This window comes from Silurus meridionalis, chromosome 11, assembly GCF_014805685.1.
Source record: "Silurus meridionalis isolate SWU-2019-XX chromosome 11, ASM1480568v1, whole genome shotgun sequence".
NCBI lineage: Eukaryota > Metazoa > Chordata > Actinopteri > Siluriformes > Siluridae > Silurus > Silurus meridionalis.
Window position 1 is genome coordinate 20,470,001 of NC_060894.1, and position 24,528 is coordinate 20,494,528.

The 24,528-nt window shown below is 38.7% G+C and overlaps 1 protein-coding gene across 3 annotated transcripts in view; it reads left to right on the top strand.

The window, feature by feature from the left end:
• The window catches only part of pam (peptidylglycine alpha-amidating monooxygenase), a 68,571-nt gene that overhangs the window by 778 nt on the left and 43,265 nt on the right, over positions 1-24,528 (top strand). For 2 of the 3 annotated variants that reach the window (XM_046861866.1, XM_046861864.1), the window contains exons 2-5: positions 6,267-6,878; positions 8,423-8,543; positions 12,394-12,451; positions 22,456-22,543. In XM_046861866.1, the coding sequence (XP_046717822.1) occupies positions 6,787-6,878; positions 8,423-8,543; positions 12,394-12,451; positions 22,456-22,543 (359 nt within the window). In that variant the 5' untranslated portion in view covers positions 6,267-6,786. Of the gene's footprint in view, positions 1-2,081; positions 2,235-6,266; positions 6,879-8,422; positions 8,544-12,393; positions 12,452-22,455; positions 22,544-24,528 lie in introns of those variants that run through there. The other variant, XM_046861865.1, reaches the window with a different exon arrangement.

The window sequence follows — 24,528 nt, forward strand, 5'->3', positions numbered from 1 at the left end:
TGGTCTAATGGAGAAGGTACTGTCCTCCTAAACCAGGGATTGTGTGTAATCCAGAGGTCAAAGGACCAAAGCCATCATCTAACCTTCTTAGAGAGGTTCAAACTGCCACGTTTGGGCCCTTGAGCAAGGCCCTTAACCCTTTCTGCTCCAGGGGTGCTGTATCATGGCTCTAACTCCAGCTTCCTAACAAGCCTGGATATTTTAAGTAAGAATTTCACCGTCCTGTAACGTACATGTGATAAAGTATATATAATACACTATATAATGTAGTGTAAAGTAAAGGCTTCTTTTTTTCCAATATTAGCACAGTAATGGAAATCTAACGTGTAAAGAAAACAAAAACACGACATAACGTTCTTTAATGTCTGATGCAGTATGACACAAAACTGGGTTACTGAACAGTAGCATGAAGTACAGTAATGTACCTGTAATGTTTTAAATGGAAATAGCTAAATTCCTCTTATACCCACACATTTTTCCTGAAAATTCCAAATGGTTTATTGGCACAAAGGAAGGAGAGCGCAAAGGGAAAAAAGAAAGAATAAAAAAATAAAAGAAAATTATAATAATAACAAATATTTAAAATAAATACATGACATATTGAAAAACTATATGCATGAGATAAGGACCATATAAATGCAGAGATTTAAAGGAAAGAAAAATAATAATAATAAAAAGAAAAGTCGGACATTTATAAGGGGAGAGGGATATCGCTGAGTGTTCCTAATATTGTGGAAAGGCAGGGCAGTAATAACTACTGTATACTTATGTAATAATAACTATTTTACCACTGTAGTAATAACTATATTACTTATAAATTATGTATTAATAATACATTCCTTATGTAGTAATAATTATATTAAACATTAAAATAGCTTAGAAATGCAAAACATAAACGTGATTGTCTTTTTTTATTAAAGCAGTTTATTATTAACTTTACTGAACATCCAAAGTTAAAATTTTTCAAAACAATTTTTAATGCCTGCTTGGTTAAAAAATGTATAAAATATTATTTTATAAAATTATTTATATTATAAAATATTTTCAATAATAAAATATTTTTTTTATCATAATATTTATAAAATATTTGTTATTATAATATTTAATAAAAAAGAAAATCTAACAAATCAAATTAATGCAATACCATTTTTTTATTATATGTAATTAATTAAATAAGCGATTAAATTGGCACAAATTAAATTGATTCATTACAATTAAATAAATGGAAAAATTCAATTCAATTGTTTACATTTGTTTAGAGCCCATTTTTGGTAAAACAGGTGTGTATATAAGTGTGTGTTTGTTTTACATTTAATATAACATTTTCTAAAGATATGTTCTTAATTGTTCAGGATACTTTAACAAACGTTTTCATTCCTTCTGTCCTATATTTATTCACTCCCTCGATATGTGGAATTGTCAGGATTTTCTCGTTATAAGATAAATATTTTAAGCTTTACATAAAACTCAAAAGAATCCATTTGGCGAGACTCATAAAAACGAAAGTGGCCGCGATTTCACGCACTCGCAAAACAAACGTTATACAACGTATACAAATGGTATTTCTGCCACAGTGACACTGCGCTAACTCTAAACTCTTGTTTTATCTCTGCCATTGTTGTGTATGTTTTTAAATTAAATAATAATAAAAAAAAATGTGTACATATGCTCACAGAACCGAAAGTCCGGGTTGGAAACGGTACCGTTACACCCCCCCATGTGTACAGTATTTAATATTTTGTAGCCGTCTATAAAAGATCTGTTTGATAATTAGCATTTTAAATGTAGCAGTTAATTAATAAACCTTTGTACAATAATCTATTAAACAATAATCTGTCAAATAATTCTGTCAAAGTTTTAGTTTCATTATTTTGCCCCCCCCCCAAGCACAAAACATTATCCAAACAGAACCCGTGTTTACAAAGACAGAGGTCAAACCCGCTATTTTTTCACGCCCGTCCGTTGCCCCACGGCTGCTCGCTTACGTTTCGGAGATGCCTGAGTCGCAGGTGCACGCATCCGTTACCATAGTTTCCTCCTCGTGCGAGAGAGATGATGGTGGTGCTGATGATGTCAGCATGCACGCTGAGCCATCCCCCTCTCTCTTTCTCTCTCTCTTTCTCTCTCTCTCTCTCCGTCATCTCACTCACCCTCCCGACTCTGTGGCAGCGGAGAAGCAGCTGTCCTCTCGTCTCTCATCTCTCGGCTCTCATCAGGCGCTCGGTTGCGAGAAGGTAGGCAGCCCGGCGAGTCTGCTTTTACACCGTGCGTTTGTGCTTCAAGAGATTCAGGAGAGATTGTGCGTGAAACGATCGGTCTCAAGGATGTCTTTGGAAACTCGTGCGTTTGTCGGACGTTTTTAGAGCTGCTTGTACGAGACAGATGTGTTTTTTATTCTTCTTTAAAAATCCCTCTTACATACAAGTCCAGGCTGAAATCGCATGCGCAATCAGCAAATCAAATCCAACTTATGGATTTGGCTGAAAGCGTCACAAACGGTGGCTTTTCGACACGAGCCGTCATTCTGTAGTTATTTATAATTATAGATGAGTTTATTCAGATCCCCATGCTTCATGTGTTTAAAAAAATCCGGTCAACTCATAAGTCTGGTTTTAAGGATGTAATTATTGCCTTCAGGTTTGTAATCGTGCCTTCGATCCATCAGGAATAAGAGATTATTGCTTTTTCCTCAATGGTGTGTTTTATTCTGTGGATTATTGGATTGAATTTGTGGTTCTTTTATTCTGTTTTTTATCTTTGGAAAACATCTGTAACTGTCTGGGATGAAAAATAATGATAATGTTTGAGATACAAGATTGAGGATTTCTTTCTTTTTTTTTTTTTTTTAAAGCTTATCTTTTCAAGTTAAATTTTTAAGGAGTTGAATTAATTTCGCTATAATAAATCCTACATTATAAACACGCCTTTATTTAAAGCGCGAGGTCACTTGGGTGCGTTGTTCAATTTCAGTAGTTCACATTTTTTTTCCCTGATCGAAGGTTGCTCCACCAAAGAGTTTTTTTTTCTGACCTCCAAAGCCTCCGTTCTACAGTTTTCTTGTTTACTGGTTAAACAGTGTCCTGAAAGTAAAGCTTATCTCATAAAGTACACAGTGATGCTGTTTTATTTTCCCACTGGCTCCCCTGCTTCCTGCCTGTGTCACAGAGAGGATGGTGTCGTGTTGGCATATGGACCGTTCTCGCTGTTGGAGTGGCATCTCCGCCCCTAGAGCTGCTCTGCAAACACAGAGGCTTCTCATTTCTCTTTCTCTCTCTCTCCTCCTTTTCTTTTCCTCCCTGCCCAGCCTTTGGTGCATGGCTTTCCTTCTTCTTCTCCTCTGTGCTCTCTGTGTTTTTTTATCCTTTTGGCTCAGTACAGCTGCATTGGTGCAGTGGGACAGAATGCTTTCCAGCACTCGTTTATTTGAGCTCAGATGTAGCGGACAAGCGTGTGGAGAAATACCAAGTGCTCCACATTCCACAGAGAAATTCCATGAATTAAAATTGAAACACATGTTCCTGTAAAGCTGCATTACGTTAGAACCGGATCTGCACAGTTCAGCAATTATCAGCCTTTTTTTTAAAAACTCTCATTCAATGAAGTAGTTACATGTAGGAATTCCTGGAAGAATGTTGGCAATGGCAATAAAGTTACTTGACTGGAATTGTAACATGTTTCCTTCCGAATTAGCGCTCTGCATACATCTCAGATGTTTAGCCCTGAAGATTAAAGGGAGACGAGACAGTAATTGTATAACAGGTAAGAACACCTGTCTCCCAGGGCTGCTGTGAATGAGCAGAGGGACCAGAGTGGGCTGTTGTGCTGCTGCGTGATGAATAAATGTCGTAGGCAAAAGGCCTTATTTACAAAGCTGAGGCCAGGAGGGCCGTCACACCGTCAGTTTCAGGAAAACGTCAGCGCGTTCGCAAACACTCGGGCGAACGCTACATGCTGAACGTGCTCAAGGCGCTTCTGTTGTCAACTGAGTGATGAATAAGAATGTGGTTTTGACAGCTGGTTGTACACGCGCTTACGAGGTGGTAGCAAACGTTTCGAGCCTTTGACGGTGAGTTTTTTAACACGCCAACAGATGGCAGCACAACGCTGCACGCAGAGTCACAGGAAGCACCGACCTTCATAAATCTGTGTACATCTGGAGCTGTGCGACTGCTGCTGTTCTGACCTATACAAATGAAGACACTTCTGTCTTTACTCCAAAGATATCTTATTGTCCAGTTTATTAGGAACATTTGTACGCCTGCACATTTATGTAGGTGATTAATCACCCAATCATGTGGCAGCAGCAAGGTGCAAAAAAATCGAAAAGTCAGGGGAAAACCTGTGTCTATGATTCGCCTCAGATTCTGTTCTTAGATGACGATAGAGGAACCCATTTTGGTCTTCTGCTGTTGCAGTCTGCCCAACACGGGGTTGGGCACCCTGAGATGCTTTTCTGCTCACCACGGCTGTGATTTATTTCAACTTGAAAAACTACAATTGTAGCTCAACTCAGTGTTTTTTGTTTTCTGCACCGCTTTGTGCAAATTCCACACCCAGCAGTTTCTGAAATACTCGGACCAAAGGATCTGGAGCCCTCAGAGATGAAATAATTTTTCGATTACAAAAGATTAACTGTAGCTCTTGACTTGTATCATGTTTTCCAACATTTCCTCATATTAAAAAAAGCTCCATGCGTGAAAGAAAAAATTTGTAGAGCTTCATTTAAATATCTTCTTGATTATAAACCATACTGTTCTGCATTTACATGTATTGATGCCCTTGAATTAACAGCTAGAAAAAAAGCTGTTGGTTCTTTTCACAATACAGGGAACATCACATGGTTTTCTGGTGCAAGGTGATTGCACAAGACTATAGATATATGTGTGGTGTATTTTCCCAGGGTGAAAAACTCAGGGGTATTCCTTTATTTTCCAATGATGCTGTTGAGTGGATTATTTCCATGACCGGTCTTTTTCCTAAGTTGACTAATTTGCCCCGTCCTCTTCAACACTTCCCCTTTTTTCAGACACTCGTTGTCAGCAACTGGATCAAATGAACAACTGACAATTGGGGAGGAGCATGACATGGTTTATGCTGGAGAAATTCTTTAACGTTAGCTCTTTATGCTTTTAAAACATCATTTTAGTTTATTTTACTTTTTTTTGTGATGTACCACATGGTGGGCAACATGGCATTCTGACTGTCTTTCCATATAAACACCATGTCGACTCTTTTCACTAGTACAGTAGTTTCCATGTACAGCACTGAATTTATTTGCAAAGACACGCTCCGTAGTTGTATTTGATTGTATTAATAAATATTGAGGAAAGACATGCATTTAAACTGAAAAAGGTATCACTGCAAAAAAAAAAAAAAAGTACATCCAAAATGAAAAAAAACCAAGACATTTCAAATAAACAGCACGTGCCGTCAGTGATTCGCCTCAAGAGGCCGCTCTCGTGCTGTATAACGCAACCCGGAAAAACTATCAGTATGGATTTTTGCTGATTAGTTCCAGCAATCAAATATCGGTGCAGATTAATGGTCGGTTGAAGCTCGAATGTAGCGCGAGACAGGTTTAAAGCTAACACCTCTTCCCTGAAGAGTATCACGTCATGTTTTTTTCTTTAGGCGGTGACCGTAACAATGTCGAAAAAATCTGCAATGTTACAAATAATTTATTTTTAAGTTTAACTTTTTATATATATATATATATATATATATATATATATATATATATATATATATATATATATATATATATAGTTGAAATGGAGGTAAACAAGAGGAAATTCGAACAAGTTGCGCAGAAATGTAATTTCATGTGTATAAGCTGCTGTTATTGTGAGTGTATTGCGAGGAATCCTGATGATGCTCGTGATTTTAATAGAAAAGCACATTGCCTTTGCTATCGATATCAAACCATTATATTTCCCATTACATTATAGTCTCCATTCCAGTGATCAACAGCAGATCAGGACTCCATTTGCTGGCAGGCTCTGTGATTAGATTAGTGTACCGTGATGGAGGCTTTCTCTCTCTCTCTCTCTCTCTCTCTCTCTTTCTCTCACTCTCTCTTTCTCTCTCTCTCTCTCTCTCTCTCTTCCCCTTCTTTTTCTTCAGCCCTTCATCATCCCTGCATGTATTTTTCATGAAGCACAAACAGCAGGATGGAAGAATCACTCTGTAGCTTCTGCTCACATGTTGTTCAGTGTTGGAGCGGGTTCAATATTCTAACGAACCTTATTATCACTTTCTGCCTGCAGGTTGTGAAAGAAGCCTGACGCCGTATCTGTGATATGCACCGTCTAACCTGAGGACGAGTGAGAATCTGCACGTTCCCTCTCTCTCTCTCTCCTCCTCCTCCTTCTCCTCCTCCTCCTCCTCCTTCTTCTCTCTCTCCTTTTTGCTTCATTGTTGTGGAAGAGTGACACAACGTGGCTTCAGAGCGAACCGAGCTTCCAGATACGACACTTTTCGAGCTACATGAGTGAGTGAGAGGAGAAGGAGGAGGAAATAGAGGAGGAGGAGGAGGAGGAAGAGGACGAGAGACAGGAGCAAACCTGAGGGCAGACCCGCCTTTGCTTACCTCTGAGCTGTGTTAACGAGAGGAGAAGCGAAGATCTGAGAAGGAGCCGAGGAGGATCTTAACGCTCGTTGTGGACCCGGTGCAGGTTGGATGCTGCGAGACGAGTGAAGAGCAGCCAAACATTCGTTCTATTCGCTGAAACAACTCGGAAAGAGAGAGAGAGAGAGAGAGAGAGAGAGAGAGCGAGAGGGGTGAATATGGGAGTCCTGCTGTGTAGCTTGCTTGTGTTGGCTCTGATCTGTCAAAATCATAGCTCCAGCGTCAGAAGCCCTTTGGACAGATACAAACGGTAAGGCATTTATTCTGTAAATATGTAAACAAACAAATTGTCATGTAGGTATTTAGGTTATTAATATTTCATGCTCATATTAATGTTTTATTAATGTTTCAACTTTTAGAAATTTTTCTGACAAGAAAATTTGTAAGAAATTACTTCGAATGTATTTTTTTAAACAACATTCTAATTATAGGTTTTGCAACGTCCAATTAAAACTCGGCACACACACTACGTCACAGTGCGATATACAAGAGCAAATAAATCACTTTATCAGGAGTGGAGAAAAAACTCACATCTCCAAATGAAACATGACACAATAACAATGTAATAAACATGTAATAACAATGTTTTAATACTCTACGTTCTGGGCAGCGTTTTGAGATGTTCTGAGCATCGTCAGTAATTTATTTGCAAAATGACACAATCTGAAAGGTTTTATTCTGTTTTGGGATTTTTTTGCGTTATACACAATTTTCACCCCCAGATTGAGTAAATATGATCAATCAAATATAATCGGCTCCGAATTTGATCGGTCGGGAGCTGTGCATTATTTCTATTAAACATTACAGGTAGTTTCAGCTGGTTAATATTAATGTGCATGTTCTAATCTGTTGCTGTTTCTATAGTAACAGCCCATACCTCAGGGATTGCGATATAGACTCGTCATATAATCTAAGACTAATAATAATAATATTTTTTGTGAAGAGACTTAACGATATTTGCGATGAGTCTCGTTCGTAAGTGCTCTTCGTCTCGGTTTAGTTTTCCATTTCCACAGTAAAATGACAGGTTGTGCTCTGTGTGTGTGTGTGTGTGTGTGTGTGTGTGTGTGTGTGTGTGTGTGTGTGAATGACTGTTTACTGCAACCGTAATGTAGGTGAGAACAAGAACTAACTTGTCTCTCGAACAATCCACAGCATTAAATCCTACTTTAAAACCATTTAAATGCTCATTAAATAAATGATACATGGAATATTTTCAGCACAGTCTGGAGTTTATTTCTTGTTTAATCACTGGATGTTTTTTTTTGCTGATTTTGCACCTAAAAAATGTTTATCATTTTTCACAGGATTTTTAAATTATATATATATAAACACACATGAGGTGGTATCAAAAAGTTTACAAGAAAGTACATTATTTATCTAAATTTAAACATTATCGCCTTCAAAACAGTCCCCTTGCGCAGCAATACAGCGCTCCCGGCATTCCTGCCACTTCTGGAATGTGTCCTGGAAGTCTTTTTTTCGTCGAGCACCTTCTGCTATTCGCGCCGGATCTCCATTAAAGTCAAATCTGGCAGGTAGTGTGGGTGTGGAAGCGAGATCATGTTTTTTTTCTGAAGGAAACGATGTCATTTGGCACACTGACTTATGAAGGTCGGTTCTCCCTGTGACTGTGCGCGCAGCCTTGTGCTGCCACCTGTTGGCCCGTTACAAGACTAGACTCGAAACATTTTGATACCACCTCGTACTTACTTTAGATTTTAACTGTATTTTCCGACAGCTGATTGATAGATAGTTTTTAAAATGACCTCTCGTGTTTTTCACGCTGTTCAGGTTTGAAGAGACGCCATGGTCCGAGCCGAACGACTGCTCCCAGGCCAGGAAGCCTTTTGTCCTGACCAACCCGTACAACTTTTCCTTGGATATCCGCATGCCAGGGGTCACACCAGCAGTGGTAAGAAAGCTCAAAACGGCTCGTCTTAGATTTGGAAACAAAATATTTAATAAAATATAAAATTATTAGAAAGGAACAAAACGTAAAAATTAATTATGTAGTAAAAACTAATATATATATATATTCTCATATGTTTTCATGAGAAAAAATGCTATCTTCACCACTTCTTCTGCTTCCTTCAGGTTCTAAAAGTAAGAGTGCTTTCACATATTTGAGGAATTTACTTGTACAGCACAGTGAATTTCTGTCTGGGGTCAGCGCACAGGGTCAGCCATGATACCGAGACCCGGGAATAGAGAGGGTTTGAGGGCCTTACTCAAGGGCCCAACAGTGGCACCTTGGCAGTGCAGGGGCTTGAACCCCAGACCTTCTGATCAATAACCCAGAGCCTTAACCAGAGCCTTAGTGTTAATACTTCCTCTTTCCCAAATCTTATGGGGTAGTATTGTGTTGATTAATGGGGAAGAGAGTAACACCTCCTTTTCACCCAGAGAGCAAAGCAACATTGTCATGGATGGATGGATGGATGGCATTGCTGTGTTTTAAGCTTAGTCCCCTTTTACACGTGAAACACTTGGGAACCCCACAGTTATTGTTTTGTAGGATTTCACCCCCGGTCCAATACTCCCTAAAAGCATTTTCCCATGGCGCTGCTTCGGCATGCACCACCCTGGTCCCGAAGCTGCCTCCACTCAGGAAAAGTGCACTGTGGCCTGGCCTGGACCTCCTGCAGTGTTTGCGTGCTCCTTATCGATCCGGCACTAATGTAGTCATTAAAGCTGGACTCGGTGCCGCAGGCCAGAGCTAATTGGCCCTCGCGGCTGCCTCAGAAGCTTCTGCACTTCGTTCCACATAGCCGTGAAATCTCAATGCGAGGGAAAGGGTGGGATTTATCAGGTATAATAGAGTCGATGAACATCGGAGAGCTTCAGTGCTGCTCCAGTAGGAGAAAGTCGCAGGAAGCAGGGAGGGGCTGAAGGGCTGCTGCTATTATTATTCTCCATACAGCTCTATGACTCATCGACAAGCGATTCATCGCAGGCTCTCGTTGATAACTCGCCCCGGGAGGAGGGTGTGTGTGTGTGTGTGTGTGTGTGTGTGTTTGAATGTAATATCACCGCAGAAACAAGAGTTGAGTTTGAGCAGTCTGCTCCATCCATATTGAGCTATTGATCAGCTGATGACCTTTGCCTGGCTCAGGGGGCATCTCTCCAGTTGTTTTTGCTTGCTGTTGCTTCTCTTTTTTTTTTGCGGGGGTGTGTGTGTCCCCTCCCCCCTTTTGCCTTTTGTTGTTAAAATTGATTTCGACAGGATGTGTATCTTGGGCCCAGGCCTTAATGAACTCGGGTTCTTATTAGTGCTGCAACGGATCGCAGTTGATCGGATCACGACTCTTGATAGAATCTCACTTACAGTAGCAAATTGCCCCAGTATTAGTGCATTAGTTCACTGTTGCCACGGCAAAATAAAAAAATTGATTCAGACTTGTTGCCCTTAAGCAGGAAGTCAAAGGGCAAAATGACAACCAAAAGCTCTCAGCCATAGCCAGGCAATTACAGCATTGCACTGCAAATGACTTGCTGTCATTTTTCTTCGTGATGCCACCAAATAGCTGTATGAACTCCATTCTGCAGTTTAGTCCATTTTCTCCACACAAACAGATCTGCCTTGTGTCACTTCTGCTGTGAACATGATGAAAAAAAGTTATTGTGAGAAAGAACTGTGCTTCGACTCGTTCGAGCCAGCACTACAGAGACCAGAGAGAGTAGGAATAAAGGTCTTCAGTATCTGGGCAGGGCTCGTCCTGTCATCTCTTTTATTGGATTAAGTGCATTGTGTCGTCTTCTTGCCGAAATGCGGCGCGATCGCGGCATTATGCGAAGGAGTGCGAATAAAACTCGTACTCGTGAATAAAACCGCTCGAGCTCAATCCTGTCATCCGTCTGCTCGCTTCTCACTGGCTTTTACTGAATTAAAGATGTGCCCAGAAGTGTTGATAGAACAGCTGGCTGAGTTATAATTAGACCTATCTTTGAAAAGCCTAAAAGAACAGCGAGAGATGGGTTTGGGGGGTGGGGGGGGGGGTGTATGTCACTCAATATCTCAATATTTTGATAGTAAGGAAGAATCGACTACAGCAAACGTGCTTTGTTTAGCTATGTTTTTAAATGATGCATCACTCTGTCAATACCACTGCAGTCCAGACACCAGGCGTGACTCATACACACAGTTACTATGATGCAACTTTCTATTTTGGTTGTGTTTGTGATATACTTAGTAAATGTTTAAGTAGAGCTGCACAGGGAATAATATTTTCAGCAACGGTTTTCACTTCTTACCCAATGTGGTAGGAATAGTTTACGCTTTCCTCCCATCCTCTTTCTTTCTTTTCCATATCCTTCATCTCATTTCCTTTCCTTTCCATTTTATTTCCTTTCCTTTCCTTTCCCTTCCTTTCCTTCCTTTCTTTACCTTCCTTTCCTTTCCTTTTATTTCCTTTCCTTTTAATTTCCTTTCCTTTCCTTCCTTTCCTTCATTTTTATTTCCTTTCCTTTCCTTTCCTTTCCTTTTATTTCCTTTCCTTTTAATTTCCTTTCCTTTCCTTTCCTTTCATTTTTATTTCCTTTCCTTTCCTTTCCTTTCCTTTCCTTTCCTTTTATTTCCTTTCCTTTTCTTTCCTTTCCTTTCCTTTTAATTTCATTTCCTTTCCTTTCCTTTCTTTTCCTTTCCTTTCCTTTTATTTCCTTTCCTTTCTTTTCTTTTCTTTTCTTTTCTTTTCTTTTCTTTCCTTTCTTTTCTTTTCTTTTCTTTTCTTTTCTTTTCTTTTCTTTCCTTTCCTTTCCTTTCCTTTCCTTTCCTTTCCTTTCCTTTCCTTTCCTTTTATTTCCTTTCCTTTCCTTTCTTTTCTTTTCTTTTCTTTTCTTTTCTTTTCTTTCCTTTCTTTTCTTTTCTTTTCTTTCCTTTCCTTTCCTTTCCTTTCCTTTCCTTTCCTTTCCTTTCCTTTTAATTTTTATTTCCTTTCCTTTCCTTTCCTTTCCTTTCCTTTCCTTTCCTTTCCTTTCCTTTCCTTTCCTTTCCTTTCATTTTTATTTCCTTTCCTTTCCTTTCCTTTCCTTTCCTTTCCTTTCCTTTCCTTTCCTTTCCTTTCCTTTCCTTTTATTTCCTTTCCTTTTCTTTCCTTTCCTTTCCTTCCTTTCCTTTCCTTTCTTTTCCTTTCCTTTCCTTTCCTTTTTTCCTTTCCTTTCCTTTTCTTTTCTTTTCTTTTCTTTTCTTTTCTTTCCTTTTATTTCCTTTTCTTTTCTTTCCTTTCCTTTTATTTCCTTCCTTTTCTTTTCTTTTCTTTTCTTTCCTTTCCTTTTATTTCCTTTTCTTTTCTTTTCTTTTCTTTTCTTTTCTTTTCTTTTCTTTCCTTTTATTTCCTTTTCTTTTCTTTCCTTTCCTTTTATTTCCTTCCTTTTCTTTTCTTTTCTTTTCTTTTCTTTTCTTTTCTTTCCTTTCCTTTTATTTCCTTTCCTTTCCTTTTCTTTCCTTTCCTTTCCTTTTTTCCTTTCCTTTCCTTTCCTTTCCTAGTCATTTCATTACGTTGTTCCTTTTATTTGTTTAAATTTTATTCCATTTCGACATTTCTTACTCTTCCCTCTCTTCCCTTCCCAATTTTTCCTATTTACTCGCAATCATCACACAGCCGGTCTTGTTTTTAAACGTGTATTTTTGAGCGTGTGGTGCAGTTAAACTATGTTGTGATATGTCGCTGTATTTACTCAATATCAAGTGTAATAATCATAAATGGCTGTTATCATACAGTGACTTGTTTACGGATGCACTGATGAAGGTTCTCGTTGTTTTGCAGTCTGATACCTATTACTGTATGGCTGTTCCTGTGCCCACATCAAAGGAGGCGTATATCGGTGAGTAACTACTACTTAATAATTGGTAATAAAGAAATCTTGTAAAAAATGTGTGAAAGAAAAAAAGAGTTTGTATTTTTTTTATTCTGACCCACTTTTAAAAACAAACATTGCATTGAATATTAAAGCTCAGTTCAGTCCAGTCTTTTTTCCACCCAATGGGATTTAAATGAGATCCCGGTTGCTATTGGTAATGTCCGTGTCTACTGATGTCTGTTGCTACTGAATATGTGGGCTGATGTGTTCCCCGGTGAAGGGACCCCATGACACTGCGATGATCTAAAACCCTATAAGCGTTTGCTGTTTCCTTCTGCCTCAATATGCCTGAGCTTCCAGTCTGTATTTGCCCTGCCCCAGCAGAATTAGATTACCACCTATTCAGTTGCATTCCTCCTGCACCATCTCCAGCAGGAGCATAAAGAGAGCGAATCTCCAGTCCTGTTAAATCTTCTTGGACAGTCTCTCACAGAGAAGCGAAGGGAATCACATCACACACTTCACAGCTGTAGCGGACCAAACAAACCTTGTTTTTCGCCTCGGTGTCGGTTACAGCTTCAATTCTGAATTATTTCAATTATATTACTACAGACGTTTCCAGTTGCTGTCCCCCCCTCTGACTGACTGTCTTTGACTGGACAATCCAAACATTTGAGACATTTGGCCCTTAGATTCATGGCACATTGTGATCTGACATGTTTTGAGGAGCCTGGCTGGATTTGATGCTTCCGTAGACTTTAGACATCGTTTTGCTGCTGCTGCTGCTGGTCATCAATACAGACAAGTGAAACAGCCCTGCTGGCAGCCATACATGTCCATGCCATCATATTTCCCAGATGAAGCGATGCGCATTGGACCCTGAGCGATGTATTTTACTCTCCACATATTTTCTCCTCCTGTCACTCTGGAACAGGTTACTCTGTAGCTCATCCATCATGAGGTCATGCCTGAATTTATCTTTATGGTAGCTTTTGATGGATTGAAATCAAGTGACCCCAAGCATTTCAGCAGCTTTTCTGCATAATTTCTCCTCATTATTCACTTTCAAGCTAAACATTACGGGTGCTGTAATGTGGACAGCTGATCATTACGCCCATTTTTGGCTCTTTCTTAAACTCTTTCCAAACACTTTCCAGCACAAAAACGCTCCCGAGATCTACGTAGACATGGTTTGCCAAGGTTAGTGTTCTGCACAGAACTCCGACCCCAACACCTTTGGGATGAGCTGAAACACTCTGCCTGCCTGACCTCATTAATGCTTGTGTGGCTGAAATCCCCACAGCCTACTGGAACACCTTCCCAGAAGAGTGGAGGTCATTATAACAGCAGAAAGGTGGACTAAATCTAGAATGTTCCGTTCAAAGGGCACATAAGAATGTATTTTCTCCAGTTCAACAAATGTTCAATCGCTTTCTTTTTACCAAACCCAATAGTTGTTTATGACAAACACAAATGCTAACCAGTCCGCTGCCACATATACTTATAGCCTGTGTTTCCTTGTCTGGCGAGGTGTGGTACGGGGACGACTGTGCACAGGTTTCATGGTATTCATTTTTTTTTTTGCATATAGTGCTGTGTTCTTAAGGACAGCTTTCCTTAATTTATATCCTATTCCTAAAATAAGATATCATCCCAATATATCGTTTCTGTTTTACCGAACCAAACAGTTGTTTGTGGCACACCAAGGTTCTGACAGAACAGAAAAAAGAACACTGGAAAAGGAAAAACTGATCTACTGAGACATTTGGATGAAGGTTGTCTTTCATGTGTATGATTTTGTTTGGCATTTGACTCAATTAATATGCAATAAAACCTGAAAGAAATAACAAAACATAACATGGAACCTATGCTCCCTATATACATATAAACTCAACTGAAAGACCAGGAAACTAAACAGATAGCCCACATACCTAAAGACTGAAATGATGAAGATCATATACCTAAAGACTGAACTGACATAAAAAATAAATCTAATCTGATCTAGCCCAAATACCTAAAGACTGAATTAAAGACCCAGAAACTAAATTTATCTCTGATCATCTAATACAATAGATTTCTTCTTTATAACATCTGACAAAACATCTTCCTTTCTTCCTACTCTCTATTTATTTAGTTATTTTTATACTTGTCTACTGCTAAACTCTTCCTGGTCCTCCTCCTCTGATCTACTCCTGCTCTCGATCATCACCCGACTACCGTTTTTATCTTTGTATCCTTGTTCTGAGCTGCACACATACACAACTTCATCTGTCTGGCATGTCTTTTCTGAGGACTAAAGATTCTTTACTTTCCCTCTTCACTTCGTATGAGTTTCTCTTCCTTCCTCAAAAATTCACGCCAGTCCCATCAAGTTTTATATCTTACTTTATCATACTATTATTATTGCTGCCTAGATCAGTCAGCTACTTGTAGAATCCAGCATTTGTCTTTTGTGCTTCAGGTTATGAATCCTTGCAGATTTGCTAGATGCGTCATCTGTCAGCACTTTCAGAGTCGCTCTGCTTAACAGCATTTGCGAAATGAAAATGTAAATTCGGGGCATTTTTACCGCATACTGCAAAATACAGGGCAGAGTTTATGTAAATCGATTAATTTTGCACCTGCATTGTGATTTAATGTGCCTGAAAGTCACTTCTGAAACAGCAGCTGTCTGCTCTTAATATGAGGTTTGTATAGTATAGTGTGGTATAGTATAGTGTGGTATGGTATAGTATGATAGTATAGTATAGAATGGCATGGTGTGGTATATAATGTATGGTATAGTTTAGTGTGGTATAGTATAGTATGATATAGTATAGTATGGTATAGTATAGTATAGTATAGTATGGTAAAGTATAGTATGTTATGGTATGGTATAGTATGGTATGGGATAGTATGGTATAGTTTAGTATAGTATGGTATAGTATGGTATGGTATGGTATAGTTTAGTATAGTATGGTATAGTAGTATGGTATAGTTTAGTATAGTATGGTATAGTATAGTTTGATATAGTATAGTATAGTATGATATAGTATAGTATGGTATAATATAGTATGGTATAGTTTAGTGTGGTATAGTATAGTGTGGTATAGTATAGTGTGGTATGGTATAGTATAGTATGGTAAAGTATGGTATGGTATAGTATGGTATAGTATAGTATGGTATAGTATGGTATAGTATGGTATGGTATAGTATGGTATAGTATGGTATAGTTTAGTATAGTATGGTATAGTATGGTATGGTATGGTATAGTTTAGTATAGTATGGTTTAGTGTAGTATGGTATAGTTTAGTATAGTATGGTATAGTATAGTTTGATATAGTATAGTATAGTATGGTATGATATAGTATAGTATGGTATAATATAGTATGGTATAGTTTAGTGTGGTATAGTATAGTATGATATAGTATAGTATGGTATAGTATAGTATGGTATAGTATAGTATGGTATAGTATGGTATAGTTTAATATAGTATGGTATAGTATGGTATAGTTTAATATAGTATGGTATAGTATGGTATAGTATAGTATAGTTTAGTATAGTATAGTATGGTATATAGTATAGTATGGTATAGTATGGTATAGTTTAGTATAGTATGGTTTAGTATAGTATGGTATGGTATAGTTTAATATAGTATGGTATAGTATGGTATAATATAGTATGGTATAGTATGGTATAGTATAGTATAGTATATGGTATAGTATGGTATAGTATAGTATAGTATAGTATAGTTTAGTATAGTATGGTATAGTTTAGTATAGTATATGGTATAGTATGGTATAGTTTACTATAGTATGGTATAGTATAGTATGGTATAGTATAGTTATAGTATGGTATAGTAGTATGGTATAGTTTAGTATAGTATGGTATAGTATAATATAGTATGGTATAGTATAGTTATAGTATGGTATAGTATAGTATGGTATATAGTATAGTATAGTATAGTATGGTATAGTATAGTATGGTATAGTATGGTATAGTTTAATATAGTATGGTATAGTATGGTATAGTTTAATATAGTATGGTATAGTATGGTATAGTTTAATATAGTATGGTATAGTATACTATGGTATGGTATATTATAGTATAGTATTATTTAGTATAGTATAGTATGATATGGTATAGTATAGTATAGTATGGTATAGTATGCTATAGTTTAGTATAGTATGGTTTAGTGTAGTATGGTATAGTATAGTTTGATATAGTATAGTATAGTATGGTATAATATAGTATGGTATAGTATGGTATAGTTTAGTATAGTATAGTATAGTATGGTATAGTATAGTATGGTATAGTTTAGTATAATATAGTATGGTATAGTATAGTATAGTTTAGTATAGTATGGTATAGTTTAGTATAGTATAGTATGGTATAGTATGGTATAGTTTACTATAGTATGGTATAGTATAGTATAGTATGGTATAGTATAGTTATAGTATTGTATAGTATAGTATGGTATAGTTTAGTATAGTATGGTATAGTATAATATAGTATGGTATAGTATAGTTATAGTATGGTATAGTATAGTTATAGTATTGTATAGTACAGGGAGTGCAGAATTATTAGGCAAATGAGTATTTTGACCACATCATCCTCGTTATGCATGTTGTCTTACTCCAAGCTGTATAGGCTGGAAAGCCTACTACCAATTAAGCATATTAGGTGATGTGCATCTCTGTAATGAGAAGGGGTGTGGTCTAATGACATCAACACCCTATATCAGGTGTGCATAATTATTAGGCAACTTCCTTTCCTTTGGCAAAATGGGTCAAAAGAAGGACTTGACAGGCTCAGAAAAGTCAAAAATAGTGAGATATATTGCAGAGGGATGCAGCAGTCTTAAAATAGCCAAGCTTCTGAAGCGTGATCATCGAACAATCAAGCGTTTCATTCAAAATAGTCAACAGGGTCGCAAGAAGCGTGTGGAAAAACCAAGGCGCAAAATAACTGCCCGTGAACTGAGAAAAGTCAAGCGTGCAGCTGCCAAGATGCCACTTGCCACCAGTTTGGCCATATTTCAGAGCTGCAACATCACTGAGTGCCCAAAAGCACAAGGTGTGCAATACTCAGAGACATGGCCAAGGTAAGAAAGGCAGAAAGTCGACCACCACTGAACAAGACACACAAGCTGAAACGTCAAGACTGGGCCAAGAAATATCTCAAGACTGATTTTCTAAGGTTTTATGGACTGATGAAATGAGAGTGAGTCTTGATGGGCCAGATGGATGGGCCCGTGGCTGGATTGGTAAAGGGCAGAGAGCTCCAGTCCGACTCAGGCGCCAGCAAGGTGGAGGTGGAGTACTGGTTTGGGCTGGTATCATCAAAGATGAGCTTGTGGGGCCTTTTCGGGTTGAGGATGGAGTCAAGCTGAACTCCCAGTCCTACTGCCAGTTTCTGGAAGACACCTTCTTCAAGCAGTGGTACAGGAAGAAGTCTGCATCCTTCAAGAAAAACATGATTTTCATGCAGGACAATGCTCCATCACACCGTCCAAGTACTCCACAGCGTGGCTGGCAAGAAAGGGTATAAAAGAAGAAAATCTAATGATATGGCCTCCTTGTTCACCTGATCTGAACCCCATTGAGAACCTGTGGTCCATCATCAAATGTGCGATTTACAAGGAGGAAAACAGTACACCTCTCTGAACAGTGTCTGGGAGGCTGTGGTTGCTGCTGCACGCAATGTTGATGGTGAACAGATCAAAACACTGACAGAATCCATGGATGGCAGGCTTTTGAGTGTCCTTGCAAAGAAAGGTGGCTATATTGGTCACTGATTTGTTTTGTTTGGTTTTGAATGTCAGAAATGTATATTTGTGAATGTTGAGATGTTATATTGGTTTCACTGGTAAAAATAAATAATTGAAATGGGTATAAATTTGTTTTTTGTTAAGTTGCCTAATAATTATGCACAGTAATAGTCACCTGCACACACAGATATCCCCCTAAAATAGCTAAAACTAAAAACTACTTCCAAAAATATTCAGCTTTGATATTAATGAGTTTTTTGTGTTCATTGAGAACATGGTTGTTGTTCAAATTAAATCCTCAAATAAAATTAATCCTCAAAAATACAACTTGCCTAATAATTCTGCACTCCCTGTATAGTATGGTATAGTTTAGTATAGTATGGTATAGTATAGTATGTATTGTATAGTATAGTATAGTATGGTATAGCGAGGAGAAGATTCGAACCAAAGAAGTTTTTTCTTTTTTTTTTTATAAATTTGTATTTGCATTTTGATGCAATATGGCAATTAATTGCACTAAACGGGTTTAGTTTTCTGTGTTATTTTCTGTTTTCTTCTTATCCGATTACTGGATTATTTGTTGGAATAATCTGTAAAATACTCCATCACTAATATACTCCATAACTGCAGCCCTAATGTGCACTTATAAAGACGTCAAATTAACTTTCAATCCCCTGAAGTAGGAGAAGAAACAAATGACCGTTGAATTACTCTGACAGTCTTCTATTTAATATCAAAGTGATTGTGTCACATTAGCAATACAAATAAGCGATGGCTATAATAAATCTTTACTTATGTATGTTAAAATATTCCTGCTTATAAGACGAGTTGCATTTCTGCTCAACAGATGAGGTATAAAACTCATTTATTTTCTTCAAGACCTCATCCGTCTTGCAGAGATCTTGAACGATTTGTCATTTCTGGTGTTTAAACACACGTTTAAGTCACGAGTCCGCGTACAAGCTCTCGGCTCGCGTATGTGACACGAGCGGTTGTGCTTGCGTTCGTGACTTCCTTTTACCTTTCAGGCCATTGTTACACGAAGCAGACCTCATTTATCACTATCAGTCATTTGACACCACACACACACACACACACTCACACACACACAATCAGCAAGAGCATTCACTAATGGTTTCTATTCCTCCCTGAAGGGCTTCATCAGCCTGCCTGCTTTCTCTCCTCGTCATGTCAGCTATCTCCAGCTCTTATAATGGAATCAAGCACCGTTATGGGCTGACGAAAGAAGACGAAGCCGTTATTTACGGTCGAATCACGGCGGAATGCAATGCAGCGCAGTCTTCGCTCCGCACGTTTTGCTTAGCTCTGAATAAACTTTCAATAACTCCGAGACGTATACGTATGTTCCTGATTGGAAAGCGAACCCTCGCCTTGCTCCCTTCTCAGGGAAATTAACACCGTTGAACCGAGAGCGAGAGAGAGAGAGCACTAAGCAGGCTTCTCAGGGCAGATTGTGATTAACTTCAACAAATTGCTTTTTTTTTTTTTTTTTTTTTTCCCCTGAATGAGTGCATTTTACTTCTGCTTGGTACAGATTGAATTATTGAGGTCCCGTGTACTCGAATGTGGTATGTAAACAAAACTATTAGGCATAGGCCAAGCATGAACATGCAGTATTGCAGGATTAAATATAGATATATAACACAGCTTTTACATGACTGTACAGTACAGAGGACCTTATATAGACTGTATCATTTATACAGTATGATACTGTAAATTTCTCTGTTTTGCAAAATTATATATTATAATGTGTTCAGTTATTAACACTGTACACTGTAATCACTACCTACTGGGTAGATTAGGCCACGTCTTGACTTACGATATTTTCAAATTACGATGGAGTCTTCGGCAAACTACCTGTCGGGGAACTCAATGCACTCATGAGGTGTTTCAGCCTTCCAACTCGTAATGTTTGTTAAATACTGCACCTGTCGTCCTGTTCTGACTATTATCATCCTAATCAAAATGGAGGTGTTTGCTGTTGTATTATTTTTGCCTGCAGGTTTGATTACAGAGCGGCGCAAGTGATCCTCTGTGCCAATCAGCTGCTCTTTATCCACATAAAGCCGTTTTCAGTGCTGCTCAGTGAGGTGACTAACGAGAGCATTGATGTTAGCCAGCGGTGGCAACAAGCCACACGTATAGTTGTCTACTTATGGTTTTGTGTGTGTGTGTGTGTGTGTGTTTAGCTGGTGTGTGTAGTGCAGGAGTGTTTGACAAGTGATGACTTTATCCTGTCTCCTTGCTGTCCAGGCAGGGACTGAGAATTCACTCCTGAGCTCTGATTAATGACAAAGCATTGTGCTACTTCATTACAGACTGCTCTCAGTGTGGACTGAGTGTTAATGGCCATGTGTGTGTGTGTGTGTGTGTGTGTGTGTGTGTGTGTGTGTGTGTGTGTGTGTGTGTGAGAGAGAAAGCAAAAGGGACTGTGAGTAAGAATTACTACCCACTGTGCCCACAGATCCCATTTCAGTCAGAGAGGATTTGACCCGAGTCAAGTCTCACATTTCTGCTATAATCTTCTTTTATGTGCATTCTATTGATTTAGATCCTGATACACACTCGAATGAAGGCATTTTGCCCAATATTAATATGTTGTATTATTAATAGTGTTAGATCATTTTTGCAGGCTTCATTAGCACTTTTTCCCCAACTTGAAAATCTGCTTTTTTCCACTCCACTATCCAGCTCTACTCCATCAGCAAACCCGTAAGAAGGGCAGACGGCTATCGCATGCTTCCTGTGAGACACGTGAAACCAATTACAGCATCCTTTCAACCCCGCTGAATATGCTCAATATGCTCAATATGTTTAAAGGAGAGTGCTATCTGCCCTTTTCTACATCCACGAGCTCACAGACGTCTGTCCCTCTCAGGCTACGTCTACACTAATCCGGATCACGCCACTTTCCACACTTTCATTTTCAATCTTTTCCCAAAAGTTGCTCATCCACACAAACGTCTGAAATCGTAAGACCTGCATTTTCACCTGGGGTTTATTTACTTTCTGGCTCCTCGAAACGACACGCCATTGATAAAATAATGCTTCTGTAACCCCTCCCCCTCTATACGCATTAAAGGTTCATTTCCACCACAGTTTTTCAGACATGATGGCAATATCTGAAGTATTACCTTCTCAATTTTGTAGCTTTTTAGTGGCATGGTTCAGGTCCAGCTGTCAATCAGACACTGATGCATTATTTATAACTCCATTAGCTTGCCTGAAAAGAAGTCTGGAACGAGGCATCAATCAAAATCAATGTATTGATTTTCCACCCGTGGTGATGCTCCTGTGGAGGCCAGGCTGCTGAGTTTGCAGGAGCACAGTGATTTCTTCTGATTTTGCAGACAGGAAGCAAAGAAAACTTAAATATTTTAGTGAAAGGACAAGTTCAGGATTAAGGCACAGATTTGGGATGTATTCCTGCCTGATATATCCAGGTTCGTCTTAAGCCAGATAACGGAAGATAAATGAACATACATTATTCTGCCAAAAGTTTGTGGACACCTGGTCATAAGTATAAGGTTATGTGCTTTTTTGTGCATCGCATTCAACATATGGTCCGAATTTGCTCTGAAGCTTTTCCTCCACTCTTCTGAGAAGATGTTCCACGAGATCTTGGAGTGTGCTTGTGCACATTTGTGTTTATCAGTCACAATAGTGTCAGATACTGATGAGGTGAGAAGGAGTGGGGTTCACTCAGCTTGAACAGCTTGGAGCTCTATAGCAGGTGATCTTCCACTCTAACCCATGCAAAACAGATCTTCATGGAGCTCACATTGTGCACATCGACATCGCCATGCTGGAACAGGTTTTGGTCTCTGAGTTCAAGCGAAGGCAAAATTCGATCACACCGCATCCAAAGACGTCTGTGTGCCTCCAGGTTTGTGGTAACAGTTTGGAGAAGCACATATGGCAGGAACAGGTCACGTGTCCCAATACATTTGTCTAAATAATAATTCGCTGTTTTAATTTTTTTTATATTCAGTTTTCTTACAATGATTTTTCCAGTATGTTTGGTTCATTCGTTCACACATTTTTCCTTTTATATCCGATCCATCATTTGTTTTGTTCTGCTGATGAGACACTGATTATTGATCCTTGTTATTGTTGTCAATTTGAATAATTTATCTTGTGGTTAAACAATGCAAATAAATCTGAATAATTTAAAATGTAAACCTGTGTGTAATTCCTTCTAAGATTTCTATGTGCGTCTAACTTTTTTCTCTCTCTTTTTCTCTCTCTGTCTCTTTAGTGGACTTTGTGCCCCATGCTTCCATGGAAACCGCGCACCACATGCTCTTATACGGCTGTAGAACTCCCTACTCCACCAAAGGCTACTGGCAAGTGCTTTATTTTCCCGCTTCGGTCTGTGATCGATGTCCCTAATGCTGATCAGTTTACAATGGCAAATGTTACGTGGCTTTGTGAAACGAAGACGCCGCTTCCCTGACGAACAGATTAGCCGTTTTTCATTAGGGAAGCTGATCAACAGCCTTGTTGAGTGTAATTTCTAAACTTATGAAAACAAATGGAGTGAATGGATCGTTACGAGCTGCCGGAGAGCGCCTAATCGATTTCATCTGGCTTTATGCACAAGTCTTTGCGATGTACCATTTAGAAACCCAAACCGCGTACTCTGGTCCGAATGCTCTACATAACAGAAAATGATACGTTGTCCTCCTGAGAGAAAATAAGACAGAGAGAAAGAGAGAGAGAGAGAGAGAGAGAGAGAGAGAGAGAATGGGGAAGACGCTAATAAACCTGCCTGTTACCAGGGCAACCACATCCAGCTTGACAACAGGGGTTGTTAGAGATGCCCTGTGGGGTTGTGGGTTAGATGAGGGGGTGAGGAGGATTTCTCATATCCACCTCACAGCTCTTCCCACATATCCTTCTGTCGAGGAGCGTTTCGTCCGGAGAGATTCGGGGTCAGGAGATCAGAGAGGGAACGTTCCACTCCTCTGATTAAACACAGCCTGCTTTTAAACACACTAACAAGACCACAAATCAATCTGCTGCCTCCTCCATGAAACGCAGCAGCGTTAAATTTAGACAAAGTGTTTGAACGAAACACTACGGCAGACGTTTTATTTATTTATTTATTTATTTTTTTTCTTTCCGGGAATCTGTCGCTGCTCTCGTTAGTAGAAGATACATTTTATCAAAAATGCAGCTTCCATCAAGTCTAGGGACTCCATTTTTCTCTATACAGCATCGGACATTCCGAGTGCAAAGTGTGTGTGAGGATCAAGAAATGCTGCATGAATCATCAGAGATCATTGGATTGAAAGGAGACACACACACACACACACACACACACACACAAACAAAAGGCCAGGTCATGTAACTTATAACACACAGACGAGTCGATATCTGAAATAGAATCTGAATGAAACATTTTCAACGACTTATGAAGCATAAATGCATTTCTAATAGGCGCTACTGTGGATTCTCCTTTTCTTTCATTCACTTCATTTATTAAAGTGATTTTATGCATTAAGGCGACAACACAGTACAAAATGGACGCTGTACAAAAAACTAAATCAGCATGCCAGGGATCGCTTTGATGGCTGATGTTACTCTATTCATTCATCTTCATCATGATGTGTGATGTGCGGATTTTTCAGTAACAATACAAACATAAATCTTTTTTTCCGTTTCCTGGTCAACCAGCACACGAGTAGCTCCTTGGGCTAAATGTAAATTGCACAGTAATGACTGGTGAAAACAACACAAGAAACGGAGCGAACGTTGTCGTGAACGTCGTACGCAGACGCCTTTGTGTGCTGTTTGATATTCTGTTTAGCACAGCAGGAAACATCCCAAACTCCTGTAATCTCCTTAAACCTGAAACGCTCCTTTTCGTGTTGAGCAGTTAGTGGAGTCGTTTTTACTGCACATCAGGCAGCATTTCCTGTTGTGGCTGTGTTGCTGTTAAAACCGTATAGTCATTTGTTGATTTGTAGGTTTTGGCAATAATATTCAAATTTATTTGGCAATAATATTCAAATTTATTTAAATAGCAAAATGTATTTATACACCAGGTTTAACATTATAACATCATAACTTTATAAGGGGTGAAGTAAATAACACTGATTATCTCTTCATCAGAAAGTGAACATTTAATCCTCAAAATTGATGTTAGAATCAGGAAAAATGGGTGAGCGAAAGGATTTGAGTGCAAATTGTGACGTCTAGACGTCTGGGTCAGAGCGCCTCTAAAACTGCAGCTCTTGTGGGATGTTCCTGGTCTGCAGTGGTCAGAATCTATCAAAACTGCTCCAAAGAAGGAACAGTGTTAAACCGGCGACAGGGTCATGAACAG